The sequence below is a fragment of the Mandrillus leucophaeus genome, unplaced genomic scaffold (genome assembly GCF_000951045.1).
Source record: "Mandrillus leucophaeus isolate KB7577 unplaced genomic scaffold, Mleu.le_1.0 Scaffold18, whole genome shotgun sequence".
NCBI lineage: Eukaryota > Metazoa > Chordata > Mammalia > Primates > Cercopithecidae > Mandrillus > Mandrillus leucophaeus.
The window spans coordinates 5,185,033-5,204,689 of record NW_012101809.1 but is presented as its reverse complement, the minus strand read 5'-3'; the positions used below and the strand labels follow the sequence as shown (position 1 = coordinate 5,204,689).

Here is a 19,657-nt window from a genome sequence, read left to right as displayed (position 1 = left end):
AGAGGCTTGCTCTCTCTCTGTCTCCTAGGCTAAAGTGCAGTGGCACAATGTCAGCCCACTGCAACCTCTGCCTCCTGGGCTCAAGCAATTCTCATGCCTCAGCCTCCCAAGTAGCTGGGATTATAGGCACCCACCACCACGCCTGGCTAATTTTTGTTTTTAGTAGAGATGGGGTCTCACCATGTTGGTCAGGCTGGTCTTGAACTCCTGGCCCCAAGCAATTCACCCACCTCAGCCTCCCAAAGTGCTGGGATTACAGGCATGAGCCACAGTGCCCAGCCCCTAGTTCTACATTCTACAAGGTATGCCAGGGCCTCTCAAAAACAGCAGGAGTTCGCGAAGTACCAGATACTAGACCAGGTCCTGAAATGCCCTTGCCCGCACCCTGGGAGGACTCTGTGGCTATGGCCACCCCCATCCTTCCAGCTATGGGAACTGAGGCTTCAAGATGTTTATCAGGTTTGGACCCTAGTCCACCTCCTTTGTCCCGTGGTCCTCACTGCTGTGCCACACACCTCTCTGTGAGGCATTTTGCTTGTAAGCAGTACAGGCAGCTCTAGGGCAGTGCGTGTATGAATCAGAGCCCCAGTTGAAAAGGCTGCACCAGGAAGGTCAGAGCGGAGCTGTTGGGTCGATTATGGAGGACTTAGGCACTGAGTGGGGAGAAGGCCAAGGCAGGAAAGCGCCCGAGAGGCGTGGAGCACAGATGCCAGCCTGGTTGGAACAGACGACAGGTGCTTTGCGCGCAGAACAAGTAGTAGTGGGTTGTGCAGGATTTTGACCTTGATGGAGGAAGAATCAGGCTGCCAGTGCAGGTTCTGCGTTCAGAGGGGGTGTATGTGTGTGTGCGCGTGCGCGTGTGTGTGCGTGCGTGCCCAGGGTGATTCTCCTAAAATAGGTTCCTCTGTACTACTCTGACAGGGCCTGTGTGCCAATACTCCTGGCAACTTCTGGATAGCTGTGGATTCCACCATCACCTCTTGGGCATTTCCCACCCAGATCTACAGAAGGGCTCAGGGATGGGTCCCCTGGGCCTAAGGCCCCAGCTGCTGTGGTGTGTCCACTAATCTTTCTGCACCTGCAGCCACATGGCCAAGAGATTGGCCGACCCTAGTTCCCTCTGCAGCCATCTCTCCCCCAGCACTATGGCCATCCCATCATAGGTGCTCTGAGCCCTGTAGACAGAAATTGGAAGCCTGCATCCTATCAAAGCTTTCCTAATAGCTCATGCTTCATTACTTTGGGAAGAAAAGATGATTGGCTGTTCTGGTATGTCCTTATCATGAGACACTCTGGTGTATGTTCATGCTGCTCTTGAACCCAGGTATCCTGTGGGAGTTCAGTATGGTGGTAAGGGTGGGAGTTGAGACTTTCTTGACCACTGATAGAGGTGCGGGTCCAAGCCTGACATTCGCGGGGTGCTTCAGTGAACCAGGAGAGGTGTGTCACCTCTGTCAAGCCCTCGGGTTCATTTGTGATAGAGCCAAGACCAGAACCCAAGTCTCTGCCTTTGCTCCTGTGTCCCACACCTACCAGTATGGACCTGCTTCTCCAGAGTGGGCGCATAGTGGGACATGCGGAACAGACCACGGTCTTCTGTGCTGCTGTACCAAGGGTGTGTACCCAGGTAGTGAGCAGATTCCCCAGCACCCAGACCCTGTCCCCTCCCCACAGCCCCCTCTTCCGAGGGCTTGGCAGCCCAAGGGGCAGCAGAGTTAGAGGAGGAACAATAACTCGGGGTGTAGAGTCTGTGGTAAGAGTCTGGGCTTTGGGGCCAGACTGCCTGGATTCACATGCTGCCTGACACAGAGTGTTCCTTAAAACCCTGTGCCTCTGTTTCCCCATTTGTAAGATGCTAACCACATAGGGCTTTTGTGAGGCCCAAGTGAGATGATCCTTGTACGTGGTTTAAACTGGGCCTGGCACACAGAGTAAATGCCGACATCAACACCTTACTGTGAATGCGGCCTCTGGTCTGGCCATGAGCTGAACCCGTCCATCTCTACAGAGAAGCCCTACACACCTCCTCCACCTCTCCCCGCCCCGCCAGGAGGCCTTGCACAGGACCTGATTCATGTTTCCCAGAGCCTTTCAGCCCCTTGTCTAGGCTCACGCCAGGGCAGGTGGTGTCACTCTAAGACAGATGAGGAGAGACAGGCTTAGAGAGGAATGGCCAGCCTCCCAGTAACACAGGTTGCTGGCAGCGGGGCCTGGACTGGAATCCACACCTCCTAGCCTTTTGTCCTGCCCTCCTCCTTATAAGAGGCAGGTCAGACAGGTCCCTCTCCTTCCAGGAGAGCAAATGCTTTCCCAGGGCCTCAGTGGTCCGGGACGGTTTTATTTTCACTCCAGCCACTGGCCCCCCTCCCATCCCCAGGCCCAGGCAGCCTGGCACTTTCTTTCTGTGGTGCCAGGAAGTGAGGCCAGCTGGCACCCTGTAGCCCTGTTCCAGTGTCCATTTCATCTGGGAGTCCCACAGGAAGACAGGCATCTGGAGCTGGGGTCTGAGCAGAGGGCACAGGGGGGCTCAGAGCCGAGCAGCAGCCACTAGAGGAGCAGTGCAGGAGGCTGCCCAGTGCGCAGGGTCAGGAGCAGTGAGAAGCTGGGGAGGGGGGCCCCTGTCATCAGACGTCCCAATGCATGGCCTGAGAGGAGGAGCAGAGCCAGGGCCTCTGGCACCCACCCTTGTGTCATTCCATTCAACAGCTGCTTGCTGGGACCCAGCTATGTGCCTGGCCCTGTACTAGGCCCTGGGAATGCAGAGACACAGGGCAAAGTTCCCAGAATGGCAAGAGCTTTCAGCTCCACAAGGAAGGGATCCAAGTCTCTCTTGGGCACACCGATTCTTCCAAGTGTGGTGCCTGTCCAAGGTAGCACGTTCACAGTCAGTACTCAGTGAGCGAGTGGACATAAGCTCAGATGTTGTAGGACCCCAAACCCTCCTGGGAATCAGCATCGCCCAGCAGTGAGGGACACTGATCTCACCATCCCTGGAGACTGCAGCTGAGGGGCTGCCTTGCACTGGGCTGGAGCTAGGGACCCTCTTTGTCTGTAAGGTGCTGGGATTCTAAAGGCTTTAACCCACTCCTAGGCTCAGGGGCGCACACTGGGGAGTTTGGTTGAATTTTTCCCTGTGTGCCAACCATGACCTGTCATAACTGCCCCATCCAACAGGGGCGTGCCTTTGGTTCAGTCCACGTGATGGTGACCTGGAAGTGTGGGCCTCCCCTCCCTGTGCCCCTTCCTCCCGCCCCCATCCCATCTCATCCTCATCTCCATTCTCTCCGCCGGTTGCTGTTGGCCGCATGCTCCATCGCCATCTCCCACACCAGTGTCCAAGAGACGCAAGGCCCATCTGCGGCGCCTGGATCGCCGGTGGACCCTGGGCGGGATGGTCAACAGGCAGCACAGCCGAGGTGACTGCGGGAGCTGGCTTCTCCTCCCTCGCAGCGACCGCCTGTCTCTCGCTAACACTGCTCTTTCTTTCCGGGCTCTGCTCTCTGCCCTGTGGCCTCCTCATTCACCCAGATTCACGGGCCAGGCTTTTTTCTCACCTACTGCAGCTGGTGTGGGGTGGGCCTGCTTGGGAACTGGGTGGCACTGGGGGTGGCTCTGGCTTTTGTCAACATCCTGGGTATGAGGGTCATGGAACACAGTTGTGGGTTCCCTGAAAAGGTACAGGGGCTTGAGGAGGGGGACAAGGGGGTCTCGAGTCTTTAAGAAAGGCCACATTGGCCCTGGAAGCTGCAGATTAAAGAAGCTAAGCATGTCTAGCCCTGTTTGGGCCATCCCACTCCCCCATCCTTCATGGGCCCTGTCCTCTGAGAAAAGGCTCCCTCAGCCAAAGTTCTTCTATCAGTTGCTTGGAAACAAAGCAGAAAGAAGGACCGGCTCACATTCACACTCCTCCCGCCAGCTCCACGGAAACTAGAAGGGGAGCAAAGCCAGACCCAGCCTGGTACCAGGGTGCAGCCCAACAGGCTCTGCTGAGGGTCAGGTCCAGCCAGGAGCAGTAACTGCTGGGCTTCAGGAGGGGCCTGATCCAGGGGAGTCCAGGGAGCCCCCCAGACCTGGCACATGGGCTGATCAGATGTTTGTGGGTTTAGAGCTTTCTCACCCAGGATCTTTCTAGCATCCAGGAACTTGGGAGGTAAGGGAGTGGAACAAACCCCCAGGGCTGGGCCGCTGATCAAACCCCTAAACATCTGCAGACCCCCTGGGCCAGGGCTTGGCCAGCCCCACATGGAGCAGGGTGTGTGTGCTTCTCACAATGACGGCACAGAGAGGGGTATGTCATAAACATTGGCCTTTCTGGAAGCGGGGACACCCAGTGTCCCCCACCCTCACAGCTTGGTTCTAAATGACCATAAGAGCATGTTTTGGTGTCTGCCCCAGGCCCAAGGCAGCAGGAAGCCTGGACAAGGTGGTTACAGCCTATGGCTGGCTCAGCGTCAAGCACAGAGCACTGGCCATGAGGAGTCCAGCTTGTCCTGAGGGCAAGGCCTGGGCCGGACCCAGTGAGCTGACACAGGGCTGGGGGCCAAGTTGTAGAAACAGCAAGAACAGGCCGGACATAGAGTGAAGGCCACGCTAAAGCTAGGACGTAGTTCAAGCCTTGGCGGGCAAAAGAGAGTGGGACGTAGGTCTGGAAATGCACAGCAGGGATGAAGGTTTGGCTCCAAACACCCTTGCACACCGAGCCCCAAACACGACCATCTCCACAACCCCACAGACATGCACAGCCCTCATGGCCACAGATATGACTGTACGCCCTGTCACATCCAGCCTCCCCGATACCCACATATCCACAGTCCCAGGCACACAGCCACTCACAGTACACGTACACAATTCCAGTTATGCAGCCGCGCATACACCGTGCCATGTGTCTTCTGTTTATACAATCACAAATGCATCACACACAGTCACAAAATCATCACACACACACATATACACAACATACACACATACGCCACACGTACCTCCACAGCAACACGCACAAGGACACATACAGCTTCATACACACAACGCCTTGCACCACATATAGCCCAGTCACAGGCATACAGTGATATGTGGAGACACAAATGTGCAATGAAATGCCTAATTCTTGGTCACCCATACCTAAGCAAATATAAGCCCCCAGCTCTTGCTCTCTCTCTTTCTCTCTCTTAAATAAGAGACCTAAACAACATAATTTCCCAGCCTCAGCCTGATGGGCTAAGTTAAACCAGGCAGCCAAGAAAAACTTGCAGAGAGTTGGCTTGGAGACGCTTGCTGCAAACAGCAGAGCTGGTGGGGGAAGCAGGCTGCAGGTTGTGGAGGAGCTAGACAAGAGAAAAGCGGAGCTTCCCCACAGCCTCCGCTCCCCATTCCCTCAGCCAGCCAGGCCCTTGGAACCAAAAGGCCTCTCTCAGTGGGGTTGGGTAAGTCGTGGGGGCAGGAGGGGAGTGGGGAGACTGCTGACAGAGGGGAAAGTGTTGGGGAAGAGGAGGCTTCTGTGGTTTGGAAACTGCAGGGCATCCAGCCCCTGCCTCCAAAACCAAAGCAGGCCTGTCCCCCTCACCCACCCGGCTGACCGCCTGGCTAGCCCTCCCCAGGGCAGGCTGCCACCGTCTCCTGGTGGCGTGGTCAGAGTGCCCACGGCCCCAGTGCTTCCCAGAAGCCCTGAGGATCCCACTGGAGCTCACAGCCTCCCTTCCCTCAACCCCATTTCCAACGGGAAATCTCTTCCCGAGCCCCTGACCACCCTGAATCACACCGCTGCCCGCTGAGGGCCTTCTCTTGTCTGGCAGCCCCAGATGGGGTTTGTGGCCCAAGCAAGTCTCTCTCTTTTGGGACACCTGTGAGTTGGAAGGCCTGAGACCCACAAGGCCCATGTCCACATGGAAAGTCCATGCCTCTGCCATCTGAGCCAACTGGGTGGAAAGGAGCTGGGAAGACCTGGTCTGCCTGCCTAGCCCTGCCAGGGAAGAGGGCTCTGGGTTCTCATCCCTGCAACCTGTGCAGTGACCGGGGCAGGACGAGCCTCCCATCCAGGAGCTCTCACCAGCAGCACATGAACTCCTGGACATCTGTGGTTGCTGCAGCCCCAGAGCCCCCAAGAACCTTTTGCAGGAGCAGCTCAACTTTACCAGCCAGCACTGATATCCCTGGTTCTGCTCCCACCCACAAGAGCTCAGGAGAAAGCCTGAACTTACATGGCCCACGGGATTCTGTCTTCCACGCACCCCAGGAGGCTGTGAAGGCTGGGGTTGGGCCCTGGTGGCCCAGGAGGCTGAGCCCGCGTGATGGTCTAGACCCTGTTCTCTGCCATGAGGCAGGGCAGGGCGCCTCTGATCTTCCCATGAGAAGGGCTGTCATTTTTCCCTGCAAATGCAACCTTGCCTAGGAAAACCTTAATGATGGCTTCCTGCTCGAACCAGCTGAACAAAGGCAAAATGTGGAGCCCAGGCCTCGCCTTATCCTAACCTCAGAATCCTGGATTCCTGAAGCCTGGCGCTGCCCCTCTGGCCGCTGCTGGGCCGGGATTTGCCATGCCTCACTGGAAAATGGAGCAGAACCAGGAGCAGGCAGGAGAGCGGAGAGAGTTGGACTGTGGGGCCCTGAACTTCTCAAAGGGCCGAGTCAGAATCTGGCTGGGCAGGGTTCTCAGGCCGCCTTGGCAGCAGTTCGAAGCATGGCTGGGTTGGAATCTGAAAGCCTCCAGGAGTAAGGCCCTCCCTGAGTCGATGCTGACCAAGTTCTGCAGCGGAGAAGGGCGTGCTGAAAAATCCTGCCGGCTCCCATGGGTCATCACCCTCCTTCTGCTTTTGGGCAGCCGTTTGAATTTGGCTAGTGGCCCATCTGTTCTGTCCTCACAGCCCAGCAGGGCAGCCACAACCACCCCCAAAGGGAGCTGCTATCTCAGCTCAGCACAGGGCTGCAGACAGGACCCCGATAATCCAGGAGAGAGTGGACAGATGACCCTCCCACAACTGGGGGTTGGGGTGGCAGCTGCCTCCCACCGCCACGGCCACCAGTCCTAGGCAGGCTGCCTGGCAGTGTCCAGCCAAGGAGCCCAGGGGTGGCTGTCACAGCTGGGAGCCAGGAGGGGCGGGTGTCCCAGAGACCAGAGGCCAGTAGTCTGCGCCAGCATCCTGCTGTTTTGAGCTCACAGCGCTTCCCATCAGCACCCTTGCTCAGCCTTGCCTGGTCGTGATGCAGTCAACAGTCTCTCGCTGTCTGCCAGGCACTGTCTCAGCCCCTAGGGAGCACCCACACTAGAGAGGACAACATTGGCCCAGGGTGACCCTCCGGAAGGGCATGCCCAGACTGCCACTTCCTCCTCCTGTCTGAGCTCCTGTTCCCCCAGAGGAGGAGGTGGGGAGTGTTCCACCCCGAGCAGTCCTCTCCGGAGTGTCTCAGCCAGGAGGCAGGGACTCTAGGCAGCCAGCTAGGAGCAGAGGCAGGGAGTACTCAGCTGTGGGGTCTACCTATCAGGGGCTTCCTGGGACAGGGAGAGCTGGACCCCAGCAGGCATGGAAGAAACACCCTCCTGGAAGCCTGATCAAGGACCCAAACGGGAGGCACCCAGGCCTCCTGCCAGGAGAGAGGCTGAGAAAAACCAGGGGAGGCACCGTGGTACCCCATTCTCCCAACACCTGTCCTCCCAAGCCTTCCTGAGCGTCTACAAGGCACTTCTTTCCCAGTGCCTAGGGAAGACCTTGGGCAAGACCCTGAAGTGACATCCTTGAAAATAGAGCAGGCTGCCCTCCAGAGGGGCTGGGCTTCGGCTGTGTGGTTGGCACAGCATGTTCTCCTGCAGAAGCCGGTTGGGCGCACTGGCCCAATAACGGCCCCAGGGTGCTACCTGATTGTGCTGTGCTTGGTGTTTCCATGCTCATTTGGCCGTGAACCCTTGTCTTAACAAAACACATAAAACTGCTCCCATGAGACTTGGGTTCCATGGACTCCTCTTGGGAGATGACATGACCAGGTGTTAATGGATGAACTGGGTGCTCAGGGAAGGCTTCACCAAGGTGTCCCTAAAGCGTCTGAAGGTCAGACAGAGGAAGGATGCAAGAGGTTGAGCTGGGGGCAGGGATACGAGAGTTCGTCTGGGACACAGATGGAAACGGCACATTTCGAGGGGAGGCAGTATGTCATGGGGCCTGAAGGCATGCAAGGACACCTCATGAGCAGCCAGCTTCTCCTAATCCTGCCCTCGGCCCAGCAAGCTTCTGCAGCCCCGTGGACTTCAAGGTCCCGGCAGCCTGGCTGCCATTATCAGGCTGGGAGAGCCGACTCCCCACTCCCAGGGCCTTGCCTGACAACCTGGGTCCTGGCTGGCTTTGGCACACACTGGGAGCAGCAGTGACCCCTGCTCCCATGGTCTCCCTGCTGCTACTTCTGGGGCCTGGTCCTTCCCTCCCCTGGGGAAGCCAGAGCCGACCTAGTGCACCTTCTTGGCAAGCAACTGAACAAAGGCCAGGCCAGGGCAGAAGGAGGGGACAGGAAGCAGGACCTGCACCCTGACCTCAAATAATCTTGCTTTCTTGCTCCCACCCCCAGAGGAGAAGTATGTCACCGTGCAGCCTTACACTAGCCAAAGCAAGGACGAGATTGGCTTTGAGAAGGGCGTCACAGTGGAGGTGATCCGGAAGAATCTGGAAGGCTGGTGGTATATCAGGTAGGGAACCCTTACATGTATGAACGAGATGCCTCTCGCCCACCTGGGCCCTGGGCAGAGTGCAAAGTGGCCGCAGCCACCTGACGGCAGGTAGATACTGACAGCTTTGTGCCCACGGCACAGGGCTGGGCTGCTGCACCTCTGCACAGCTGAACAGCTCAACCAGAGAGTGCTCATCTCGCAAATTTTCTCCTGGGATGCGTAAAGCAGAGCTTGAGTCACAGCCAGCGGGGCACAGAGGCCCCGGCTCAGCTTGCAGGCTGTGGTGCAATCCCTTCCCACGTATCTGCCAAGAGAGTTCAGCACATCTGAATTTGGTTTTGTGTGTCCGGCCTTGGCTGCCTGGCCTGCTCCACAGCTAGGGCTGCCTGGAGCACTGGCGTCCGCAGGCCTTGCTGAAGTCCCAGCAGGCAACCTCTGCTGCCCAGGCTCAGCACTCAGGGAGGTGGGCTGGGAGCGGGGGCGGGGACGGGCGCAGATGCAGGCCTCTTGCAGCCATGTCCCTGGTGGATGGGGACTGGCTGTCCAATCTGCAGGGCTGGTTGCAAGGGCTGGAGCAGAAGTCAGGCCTCGGCTCAGGCCGTCAGAGGCTTCTTCCTTCTCTTGCCCCTTCCTCTCCCAGGCCTGATCACAGTTCTCAGCCTAGAATCCTATTGAATGGTGTGGGTAGGGAAGTGGGGTCTTTCCTGACTTTCTGGAAGCAAACAATCCCGTGGGTTTCACTCACCATTACCTAGCCAAGACCTGCCCTTCCAGGACCCCTGCTCTCAGGAAATGCTCCAGACTCGATCTCGGGAAGTGCTTTTGGTGTCCTTGGAACTGGCTCCACTGTGATGACTTTGCCCACCTTCTCTCTTCTCTGCCAGTTACCCAGCTGACAGGGATAGTCCTATATCCATGGGCTCTGGGGCCCCCAGACCCACTGTGGGCGGGACATGCATTCTAGGTGGTCTCCCACAGAGGGGACAGGATTGTGCAGTGGCACCAATGTGCCCCAGGCGATGCGAGTACTCATGGGACAGTTGCTGAGAACATGGCACAACATGATGGCATTAAAGGCTAGTCCATACTGAGGTCACTGGCCATGCGGAGATTGCACCTTAGTCTGACCTGATGGAACACGGCTCCATGGCATGCACTGCACCCCCCACCCCTACCCTGCCCTCACCCCACCCCACCCTGGAGCCCTAGTGCATATCAGTCAGGAGGGCTGATATGTCCCTTTCTGTCCCATTGGGCAGGATGGGACTGTGCATCTGGATGTGTGTTGTCCAAAGCCACTGCCCCTAGACTTTTATGTTCTCTGAGCAATGGAAACTAGAGCCAACCCAATAATCCAGCAGCCATGAGTCTGACATGGGAACGTCAGGAAACATTCCGGCAGGCTGGTGGCCTAGCTCACTTGCCTGGAGCTTATCTACAAGGCTGCTTTATTATTATGTTTTAGTTTTCTAAAATGACCAACAGAGTCACTCTGAGCTGCTTCTAGTTCGCTCCTGTCCCCATGGCCTAGTCTTACAGCCAGCAGGAGCTCAGACAGAGAAAACCCGGCTGAAAAGATTCCACCTTAAAAAGGCTGCCAGACACCCCCTTAAATATGCCATTTCCCAACATTCCAGGCTCTACGTTGATCCTCATTTCCTGTCTTTCTTCTCCCCCCACCCCTACACACACACACACACACACACACACACACACATACACACTTGCACTCTCTCCATCATGCCCTTTCCAGCTTGCTTCCCGCTGGAGTCATTTCATTCTCCAGAGCTGGAAAGCAGATGTGAGCAGAGCTGGACCCAGACACACACAGCCACTCCTGATTCCCTCGCGTTTCTCCTCCTGGAATCTAATTTTACCCATATAGCACTGAAGGAACACAAATAGGAGCACTCGGGGCCCTAAGCAGGCCTGACCTTCACCTCCATGAGCCCCCTCTCCCCATAGTTCTACAGTGTCGATGTAGAAAAACCGTCAGTGAGGGCCAGTGGGCTCATCTTTGTCTTTTCTCTGAGATGCAAGAGCACCAGGCTCTGGGCCAGATGCTGCTAAGCGCTCACTGTGTGACCCCCTTGCTTTTCTGAGCCGTAGTTGTTGGCTCACATGAAGATTAGGTATTTTTACTCATTGCTGCCATCCACTCTTAAAATTCTGTGCTTCTGTTTGCACCCATTGTATCAGGGAGCCAAGACAGGCCCCTGACTCCCACCCATGTGTTAACTCACATCTGCCTCCCAATCCCTGGGGAGGCGAGCTGGGCTCAGCCTGCCTGCATGTTTCTGTGACATGAACATAAGAAGCCACCTCCTACCTGAGCTTTCTCGCAAAACTTCAGCTTTCATATTCCTTTTCTCCCACCTAAAGAGTGCCCAAGAACAAGGTCAGATCAGGAAGACGGGGCGGGGGGAGTTTCAGACATCTGGTGTGGAGGAGCCATTCCAAAGAGCCAGATGTATCCCAGAGAGCAGACGGGGACATTGCAACCCAGACTTGGGGGCACTGGTCAGCGACTACTGGACCAGGAAGTGAAGTCCCCATGGGTTTGGGTGAAAACTCAACACCACGAGGAAAAAAGGAAAAGCTTGTTTTCAGAAGTCATCGAATCACCAGAAATTAAGTCAGCCCTATCATTTGCCTTTTGCCTTTGTTTATGAGCTTTTGGTTTTGTTTCCTTTTGTTTTGTTTTTGTTTTGCTTTGGTTTTAGTTTTATCTAGTCATGTGCTTTTGTCTTTTCACTTACGGTTTCTGCTTTTGGAGCCCCACGTAGGCTTTCTCAACCCCCAACATTATGTCAATCTTATATTTTTTTATTCTGCTATATGGTATAAAGCCAGTGTCTGTCTGTCTTGTTTTTCCTAACTGGGTCATCAGTTTTCCCCAAATCACTTATTACATTTTTGGAGATAAGAGTCTCACGTCGTCTCCCAGAGTGGAGTGCAGTGGCATGATCATAGCTCACTGTAGCTTCAAACTCCTGGGCTCAAGCAATCCTCCCACCTTAGCCTCCTGAGTACCTGGAAATACAGGTATGCGCCATCACACCCAGTTAATTTTTTTTAAAAAAATTTTTTTTGGTAGAGATGAGGTCTCGCTATGTAGCCCAGGCTGGCCTTAAGCAGTCCTCCTGCCTCAGCTTCCCAAAGTGCTGTAATTACAGGTGTGAGCCGCCTCGCCTAGCCCCAAATCACTTATTGAACAATGCATCCTTGTTCCACTACAGTAAGTTTAGCCTGGTTTGTGAACTTGGTCTGTGACAGTCTATAGAGGATCCACCTACTCTCCCTGCAGTGGCATCACAGCTTTCCCATTCAGTCATCTGGCATGGAGGAGCCATTCCAACTAAGATGTTGGAGACATCTTAGGTGATCTCAACGTGTCTGTCCTTCTGGGTACACTTTTAGCAGCGACTCTATCCCTGCATCTTGCAGAAGAGACATAAACTGAGCTCCAGGGAAGGGACTTGTGCAAGGTACCATAGACTAGAACTCAGACTGCCTGACTCTCACCTTCTAGAGTCAATTCCCTCTCTAATACCTCCCCTTCCTACAGGCCATTTAACTCTACTTACCACATCCGCACCTTCTCATTTCTTATCTTTCCAATTATCCTCAACTGACTGGGAAGTAGCAGGCCATTATGAAATCCTCCTTTGGGCAACCCAAAAGTTGATAAATCTGATCCCAGGCTCCCACATTTGCCTGACTTTGCAGAGAGTGAGAGCCCACCCCAAGAGGGATCAGGCAAAGAAAAAGGAGCATGGTGGGTGGGGGCGGGGGGGGGGGGGCAATGGGAATTGGTGTTCTGGGTGTCTTTTCCACCTACCCTCGGTGTCATTTCTCTCCAGAGTAGTGGGATTGCCAAGCCTTGCAGAACATGTAGGGAAGGCTCCACTGGGCAAGGCCAGATGGATCCTAGGGCCTGGAAGTGGCGTGTGAGGTCAGAGTGCTCTAACAATAGCACATCCGCTCCTCCCCACAGATACCTGGGCAAAGAGGGCTGGGCGCCAGCATCCTACCTGAAGAAGGCCAAGGATGACCTCCCAACCCGGAAGAAGAACCTAGCCGGCCCAGTGGAGATCATCGGGAACATCATGGAGATCAGCAACCTACTGAACAAGAAGGCGTCTGGGGACAAAGAAACTCCACCAGCTGAAGGCGAGGGCCACGAGGCCCCCATCACCAAGAAGGAGATCAGCCTGCCCATCCTCTGCAATGCCTCCAATGGCAGCGCCGTGGGCGTTCCTGACAGGACTGTCTCCAGGCTGGCCCAGGGCTCTCCAGCTGTGGCCAGGATTGCCCCTCAGCGGGCCCAGATCAGTAAGAACTTCGCTGACCTCTAGGTCCTCACTGCAAAGCTCCTTAGAGAATGGGCATGGGTGCATGAAAGCCAGGGGGGTGCATAGGACCCCCATGGCATTTTCCTCCTGGGCTACAGACTGGCCTTTGACCCTCACTCTGTCAACTTGTGTCATGCTAATCACAGGAGTGGAGAAGGCGGAGGAGTATGATGACTCAACTGCTCCCAGCTGCTCCACGGACGCTAGATCACATGAGGATGTAGGTGGTAGCGTTCCCTCCTTCTCTAGTGGAGAGCCAGCAATGGTCACTCTGCAGATACATGCGTTCCAAGAGCAAGAAATGCTTTTTTTTCCTTATGGTAAAGGCTTTATAAATCAAGATAGATGATGTGTAGTTGACTTTTTTAAAAAATCAGAAAAACACATTTCCCTGAGCTATTGAATGTGGGTGCTATATGCAGGGCTGCCCTACAGAGTGACAGTCTGTAGAGAAACGTCTTTCTGGGCCTTAGCAGCTCCTTTCCTGTGACTTTCCACTGGTTACTGGAAACCTAAAAGACCTAGGAGCTAAGGCTTTACCACTCTGCACAGGCAGTTTCAACAGGGCATTATTCAAGAATCACCTTCATTTCTACAGGAGACTCTGGGCAGTCTGGCACCCTCCATCTCTGGCCCAACAATGCCTTTTGTTGAGGCTTAAAACTTCTGTGTTACAGGAGCCTAGCTTTTGTTTGTGTCCAGCCATTCTTAAAATCTGGAGGAAAGCTATTTAGTTTAGCCCCACTGGGTTAAGTTAGCTCTCGTGCCTGAAATCTTTTAGGGAACAGCTGGGAAACAGTTATTGGGCACCTCCTCTTGCCTGGCATTGTGCTAGCTTCTACGGATTTAATAGTAAGCAAAAAATAGACATGGTCTCTGCTTCTAACTTTGAAAATCTGATAAATCTATACACCCGTTACCCTGAAAAATGCCCATATAGCTGCACATTTTGAAAAGTGCACATAATTTTAGAGGGTTCATAGATCCCCTGGAAGCACAGCCAAGATAAAGGTCTATAGTTTCCCCTTGAAGAAGCCCAACTACAGTGCCCACAGTGACTTAGAGCGTCAAACCTTCATGAAGGCTGAGCAAAAGCATGAACTTGAAGGATCAGGAGTTAGTTTCACCTAGGGAAGGCAGGTATGGGCACTGTTGCCCATCGTCTGACTGGGATTTCTGAAGCCATGTCTCTTCCTTTAGGCTCCCCGAACCTACGGACAAGACCTCCACCACGCAGAGAATCCAGCCTGGTATGCGTACTGAATTTCTTCTCCCTTTTCCTTCCTTTTCTGTGGATGCACTTATAGCCGCCCGATCAATTGGCTATCTTGCTGCAGAGCCTCTTGATCCAGGGGTTTTCCAGGGCCCTGCTGGGGCTTCTAGTTTTGTGGGGCTGGGGGCAGGGAGGGAAGCCTGCAGATCCCAGTCTTCCTGGGGGCCTGGCTGGACAGTTTATAATCGGAAACACACTGCACTCCAAAGCTAAATAAATCCATCCCAGCCACTGCATTGGCAGACATAAACATTTAGACTGCCCGGCAAAAGTGTCCAGCCAGGGCATTGCCAGGGGCTGGAAATGGGGCTGCTGTCCATGCTAGCCTGGAAGCCTTTCAGCTTTCCTTGGTCAGGAATGCCCAGTGGAGGTGGTGGATGGCAGAGTCTGGGAGGGCAGAGGGCAGATCAGTGAACGTCTTCCAGGGAGGAGTGTGAGTTGCAAGGACTGGCTCATGCCCCAGCTTCAAGAGGTTAACACTGCCAGGGTCCCTGGCTCATGTGGGTGGGGTTTCCTGGTGTCCAGACCCTCGGGCAGGCAGATAGGCATCAGGGGCCAGGGCTTGGGGTGCCTGCGATGCTGGTGGCAGGCCAAGAGCCCTGGAACAAAGAACTGTTAGTAGGCGCAGTGGGATGTAGTGGAAAGAGTGGGTCTTCAAGTGCCAGGCATGGATTCGGATTCCACTTCTGACACTTAGAGGCAGAGAGACTGCAGGTAAGCCACTTGCCCTCTACAAGCTTCAGTGCCCTTATTTATCAGATGGGATAGTACTAGCCATCTCTTAGGGCTGTTGCAAGGATGAAATGAGATGATGTATGTGGCGGGCTAGCACACGGGTTTCCATTTCCTATGTCAGCTCTTGCCTGCTTGGTAGTACTACCTGGTGCACTGGGTTAAGGAGGATTCTGAAGTCACATTTGGGCTCAGCACCAAGAGTTCCTGTGGTCAGTGATATCAGCCCTGGCTAGGGGGGATGGCACCAGTCTATGGAAGAGTGGGCCCTCCATAAAAATATGGTTTTTAAAGATTTCATCCCTGGAGATGAGACCTTCCTTGCCCTGGCCGTGGACCCCAGTGGAGTTTCTCTTTTTCCTCCTGAGTCCTCAGAGGAAACCCAGACACTGAATTCTCCCTCCCGACCATCTCTTCTAGCCACGGCTAATTATTTTCAGGCAGACTTGATTTTGGCAAGAATGGGGTAATTCCTTCCACACTTACCAAATGCGGGGATTGCTGAGGCAGGGCTGCTGTTTCCAGTTAGGCCCAGCTGCATCCCACCTGGCCAGAGATGTGTTCTGGGCTGAGCCTGGGCTGTGTCTGCTCACATGCACGGCTGCACAGCCAGGCCCTGGGGCCGTGAAAGGTGGCAGATTCTCACTCAGTCCCTCAAAACCAGCTTCCTCCCACACCTCACTCACTCTGACCCAGCTCAGTTTCAACTGGTGGGGTTAGGACATGCAGAGCCTTGAAGGATGAGGAAGGCTGGGAAGAAGAGGAGAAGTTCAGAAGGAGGGCTGAGCTCCAGCTTTATTTATTGAGCTCTCCCTATGCCCCTCTTTGGGCCCAAAGTGATGTATGTTATTTCAGGGATCCTCTTCAGGATGCTGGCATTAGTTCCATTTTACAGACGAGAGAACTGAAGTTCAGAGAGATCAAGGGCTTTGCCCAGGGCCACACAGCTGGTAAATTGCTGTGATTGGAGTCCAGCCCCAAGGTTGAGGTCTTTCCAGGTCTTCCTGCTACACCAAGCTTCTTCCCGTCCCGTCATCCCTCCCACCTTTTTTTCTCAATTGCTTTATTTGAATCCCTTTGCATGAGGGAGGACATAAATAGCGGTGTACAAAGTATATTTTAGCAGAGTAGAGAGAAGACCATTGAAGCAAAAGTGTACAATCCACAAGGGCAAGGGGTTGTCCATTCAATTTCCTAGTGAGTGCTCGGTGCCTTAGACCAGTGTCTGGCACCCAGTAGACGCACAACAAACAGTTGTTAAATGAATGGGGGAGGCTCACAAACCATGGGCCAAGGCCAGCTTCTAAATGTCCTTGAATGTCATGCTTAGATGCTGCTGTGCCAGTGTCTGAAAAGCATTGAGGATCTCCAGTGAGTTCTACCCTGCCCACAGAATATTGCGAGTTTTATTTAGTGCTCACCTGCCTATCTGGCCTTGTCATGATGACCAGCTAAAGACTTTGCTCACCCAACCGCACTGCCTCCTTACACACCCCCCCAGACTAGAGACCAGTTGTGCTCCATTGCCTTGCCTGTGCTGCCAGAAGTCCCACCTGCAGTCCTCGCCCCTAGACTCCAGAACAGTGGCTTTCCTTCCTCTCCCACTGGGCAGTGTGCAAGGGCTTTGTTAGCTTCATTTCTCTGCTTTTTTTTTTTTTTTTTTTTTTTCTGAGACAGTGTCTCACTCTGTCACTCAGGCTGGAGTGCAGTGGTCTGTTCATAGCTCACTGCAGCCTCGAACTCCTGGGCTCACGCTGTCTTCCCGCCTCAGCCTCCCCAAGTAGCTGCGATCACAGGTGCATAACACCACGTCCACCTAATTTGTGTGTGTGTGTGTGTGTGGTAGAAATGGCGTCTCACTGTTTGCCCAGGCTGATCTCAAACTCCTGGCCTCAAGCAGTGCTCCCACCTGGGCTTCCCAAAGCACTATGATTACAGGAGATTACTTGCTTTTTAGTTCTCATTTTGAGATTCAGCTATTGAGGCATCTGAAAACTTGACCTCCAGAGAAGTAAGATTAGAAATTACTGTATTAATAATGAGCATTTTGTGCTGGGCACAGTGGCTTATGCCTGTAATCCTCAAGGAGGATTGCTTGAGCCCAGGAGTTTGAGAGCAGCCTAAGCAATATTGCAAAACCCTGTCTCTACTTCTGTTTTCTTTTCTTTTCTTTTCTTTTTTTAGCAAATTCTTCCAGATCCTGAGAGAGCCTATCTCTACCAAAAAAAAGAAAAAAAATTAAAATTAACCAGGTGTGGTGGTGTGTGCCTGTAGTCCCAGCTGCTGGGGAGGCTGAGGTGGGAGGATCACTTGAGCCCAGGAGACGGAGGCTGCAGTGAGCTCTGATTACTCCACTGCACTCTAGCCTGGGTCCCAAAGCAAGACACCTGTCTCAGAGTAATAATGATGATGATGACAATAACAATAGTAGTAATAGTAATGTGAGCATTTTGATAGCTCAGACAAGTCTCCCATGAATCCTGAGTATTATTAGAAAGCCTCATCAGAGCAGTCCCCTGGCGATATATACCCTGAGACTCCGGTGATAGATACGTACTCAGGCCAGCTGCTGTCCAGCTGGTGTAAACAGCCATCCGCACCCCCTGGGACTGAGTGGCGACCAACCCTTGGCCATGTTACTCTTCTGATTTGGGCGGGTTTTGCCCACTGTGTGTTCCTTAACCTTAGGGGTTCCAACTGCCAAAGCCACCAGAGCCCCCTTCTGTTGAGGTGGAGTACTACACCATTGCTGAATTCCAGTCGTGCATTTCTGATGGCATCAGCTTTCGAGGTGGACAGAAGGCAGAGGTAAGCCTCGGGCCATGAGGCTGAGGGTTTTACTCATCATGGTGGAAGACCTACTGCATTTCCCATTTTAGGCCTTGCTAGTAAGATTCCTGAAGGGCAGGCAGGAAAGGTACAGAAACGAGCCCCACAAAGATGAGCATCTGCCTGGCGCTGGCCAGTGCCACGGCCTGGACTAGATCCCAGCTCTCACGCTCCACCCTGAGCTCATAGGGCTTGTCTCACAGCAACATTTCCCAGAGCATGTGCAGAAGCTGGTGACAGGGGGCCTTGAAACAAAGGGCTTCTGTGGACAAATGAGCTTGCAGGACGGTGGATTAAACAAAATCCAACCCATTTGTTGTTTTAAATGTTCCCAGAGCCTAGGATACAAGAATGTCACTGGGAGTGTCATCTACAAGGGGTCTAGAATAGGCAGCATTGCCCGTCCCACAAGCTTTCTCTCCCAGGAACACCTCGGGGCCAGTATCCTGCAGTACCCACCATTAGGAAGTGTTGTTAGGAGGATGTGGACCAGGCAGGTAGACTGAGATACTGGGGACCTGGGCTCTGGCCAAGTCCACACCACATGACCCTTGGCCTTTGATGCAGTCACTTCTCCCATCTGCCACCCCCAACTTTAAGCATTTCTCTCTGCAAAATGGGGTGATAGATCCTGGGACGCTCCCCGCAGCCTGTCTTCCAGCATTCATGCCACTCTGTTTTGTGGCTGGGGCTTAGCATGGCATTCCCAGCAGCAGAGAAGAGCTGTAACTCAGTCAGTTCTCTGAGTGGCTTTGTGTAGTAATTGAGTTAACTCCATGTAATACAAGTGAACCTGTCAGATTCATTGGGCAGTCTCTGCCTCTAAAGCGGTGACATTTCCAGTGTGAATGTTTTAAATCACATGCCTGGAACTTGGAACTAAATTTTCAAGAAAAATCATTCTCAGTGCTGAGATTTCCAGGAGTCTGTAAAGAGCACAATGTGGCAGAACTGTCAGGCTCAAGAGCCCCCTGTGCTTGAACTGTAAGTGCAGGGCTGGGGCACGGTGAAGGACAGAATGTAGGACCCAAAGAAGGAGAAAATCTTTCTCTTTTGGTGGGGGATGCGGAGAACTGGTCTCTTCTTACCTTTGCATTCTCCACCTTTCCCTCCATCCTTGGCCCTCTTCCCAAGTTGCCAGTGTTTTCACACTACTCCTTCCCCACCCCAGGACCTTTTCCTCCAGGAGCGTCCCACAATCCCCAATTATGTGCCCTTTATGTTCCCCAGTCCAAATGGACCCCAGCACAACCAGCAGCCACACTTTTGGCCATTGGTTGATCTCCAAAGTTAAGGAAGAAGCTCCTTAAACCAGTTTATACTAACATGGAAATGACTGAAAGCCCCCTGCCCTTCCTACAGGAAACCATTCAACCCAAAGAAATCTCTTCAGCTAGTGGGATTTCAGTGGGATTCCAGTAAAATAGCCACAGGGGATGGACCCTGGGGAGAGGCTCTGCAGAGAGGCTGTGGCCTCAGGCCTGTACCTCCCAGGTCACTTCATCTGCATCTTCCCATTCTCTTCTGACCCTAGAGACCCTTTCAAGGACCTCCAAGGGAGGACCTAGCAACATCGAGGGTATGAGGAGGGAAGGGGCAGCGAAGGGCAGTGTTTTCTTCATACGTGTCCTTAGTGTACTGGCAGGGTAGGGACTGAGAAGAGTGCAGTTTATGGGGAGGAGGAGTGGGCCAGCTCAACCCGGCTGTTAACACAGACGTGGAGGACCAGGGAGGGAACTTGGCAAGCGGGAACCCACCAATCATGAGATGACAGAGACCTAGGTTTGAATTCTGGTGCATTATTTACTATGTTGGGTCTTG

At 53.8% G+C, this 19,657-nt stretch overlaps 1 protein-coding gene across 3 annotated transcripts in view; it reads left to right on the top strand.

Moving 5' to 3' along the window:
* The window catches only part of SH3PXD2A (SH3 and PX domains 2A), a 275,849-nt gene that overhangs the window by 246,321 nt on the left and 9,871 nt on the right, over nt 1-19,657 (top strand). For 2 of the 3 annotated variants that reach the window (XM_011977505.1, XM_011977506.1), the window contains exons 4-8: nt 3,333-3,416; nt 8,548-8,665; nt 12,645-12,982; nt 14,203-14,252; nt 17,696-17,815. In XM_011977505.1, the coding sequence (XP_011832895.1) occupies nt 3,333-3,416; nt 8,548-8,665; nt 12,645-12,982; nt 14,203-14,252; nt 17,696-17,815 (710 nt within the window). The remainder of the gene's footprint in view (nt 1-3,332; nt 3,417-8,547; nt 8,666-12,644; nt 12,983-14,202; nt 14,253-17,695; nt 17,816-19,657) is intronic. The other variant, XM_011977504.1, reaches the window with a different exon arrangement.